The 2,106-nt window shown below is 26.8% G+C and overlaps 1 protein-coding gene across 1 annotated transcript, besides 1 other annotated feature; it reads right to left on the bottom strand.

Moving 5' to 3' along the window:
• Positions 1–356: 356 nt before the first annotated feature.
• On the bottom strand, positions 357–2,021 carry EDI_266560 (uncharacterized protein; the record flags this gene model as incomplete). The annotated part of the gene is made up of 1 exon (XM_001741565.1): positions 357–2,021. One exon carries the CDS (start codon positions 2,019–2,021, stop codon positions 357–359), a length of 1,665 nt encoding a protein of 554 aa, XP_001741617.1.
• Positions 931–1,056: a microsatellite.
• Positions 2,022–2,106: the final 85 nt, after the last annotated feature.

The raw sequence follows: 2,106 nt of genomic DNA, 5'->3' as shown, positions 1-2,106 counted from the left end.
CTTTTCGTATCCATCTTTCTATCTCATTCCATACATCTCCTTTTTGGATAATAACCATTGTCATTAACGCATCACGTGCTGTTTCATTTTCATTTAATCTCCGTAATATTTTCTTATTATTAACTGTGAATGCTGCTTTAACTATTTTATCTATTTCTTTTCCACTTCTTTCTTTAACACATTCTTTAATTCCTTCATTACACATTTCTTCATCTTCTTTATTGTAATCTTTTGATGTTAAAACATTAAATATAGTTTCTTTCATTCCTCGTTCTCCATATTTCATTCTAATCACTTCTCGTGCTGCACTTTCTTTAACTTCTGTGATTGGACTTTTCATTGTTTCTATTAATCCTTCAATAACTTCTCTCTCCAATATCTCTCAACACATCTATTGTTTTGTCTTTACAAATAATAATTCCTGCTTCAATTAATGTCATTCCATATGTATTATTAAATACTATCTTAATTATTTCTTTATCATCTCCTTCTGCATTACATCGCTCTGCATTTGTGATAAGCATTTCAATATTGTTCTTCATGCTTTCTTCAATTAAACTTGTTGGTGTGATTCCATGTTTGAGAATGTTATGTGAAACAATGCGAAATGCTTCAATTGTCTTTTTCCCTAATGACCTATACATTGTGAAAATAGTAGAATATCTTGAATATTCAATACATATACTGATCACAGATGCAATATCTAATATATTTGAATAACATCCTATTATTCTTTCACTTATTGTACTATCTTTATTTTTCAATCCCATCACAAATATTTCCCATGCATTTTTCTTATTTATTTCAATTTTCTTTCCTTTCTCATTTATTTCTGAAATTATTTTATTCATTATTATTTCTTTTTGTTCATCAGGAGTGGATTCAATTAATGTATCAACACATTCTAATTCTTTTGCATATTCCCAACAATCTTTTCCTTCTTTTGCCATTTTACTTATGATTTCTTTTCCTTTTCTTTTCATTGTTCCTTTTCTTTCAATGCATATCTTTATTTGTTCTTCTTCATTTTCTATCTCATCTATCATTTCTTCTTCTGTTGGAATGTCTATACTTTTGAATCTATTCATTGTGAGTATTACTATCATTTTATCATTATTCTGAATTTCTTCTATTGGTGTATTATTTATTATTTCTTTCTCTCTATTCCCTTGATTAACTTTAATTTGATTATTATATTGTGTTAAAATGATTGTATCACAGCAAATAATAGATATTGGTGATTTAACTTTGATTTCTTGAATTATTTCAATACTAAATTTCCCTTCATCAAATCTTTCTTCATACAAACTTATTGTGTTATTATGTAATATACAAAGATGTGGGAGTGTTTCCTTCTTTTCAATTTGAAGAATAGGTGTTGATGAAATACTTTGGATTTTTTTATACAGATAATATTCTGTTGGTGGACATGTGAATGGTGGAATACAACTCTGATATTTTGATTCATTTCTATTCATTTTCTCATCATTTAAATCACATAACCATAAAAATACTGATTTACTTGTTGCTAACATAAATTGTCCGACTTCTTTTGTTTTTGCTGTGACATGTGTTAAACATGAATTTGATAATACATCAACATGTCCTCGTTGTCCAAATCCAAGAATCGATGTATCAGGATATTCAATTACTCTCAGTGTTTTATCATTTGAATATAATGTAAAGATTCTTGCTGATAAAAAGTATCCTTTGGTTGCTCCTGAAATCACTTGTCGATAAAACACTCGATATGTTTCAATTTCAATGACTAATACAGTGAAATCACTTGAAATTGTGAGTATTAAATCTTCATAACAATCAATACTAATAATTGGTGCTGATTTCATTAATGGTGGTGGTGTATGAATTATACTTTCTTGTGTATCAATGTTATAATAAATGATTCTATTATTATCACTGAAACAAATCATTCTTTTATCATTTACACAATATCCTTTGATTGTTATTCCTTCTTTTCTAATGAGAGTATTGACTTGATTAAATCTATCATCATTATCCATTTTTTTATTATTCTTTTTTCAGTTCTTTTTATTTCTTTTATTAATTATTTTGAATTTGAAAATATCAATGTTTATTATGTTTATT

The sequence above is a fragment of the Entamoeba dispar genome, genomic scaffold, assembly GCF_000209125.1.
Source record: "Entamoeba dispar SAW760 scf_1105229463803 genomic scaffold, whole genome shotgun sequence".
Classification (NCBI taxonomy): domain Eukaryota; phylum Evosea; order Mastigamoebida; family Endamoebidae; genus Entamoeba; species Entamoeba dispar.
This window is presented reverse-complemented; position numbering and strand designations above follow the sequence as displayed.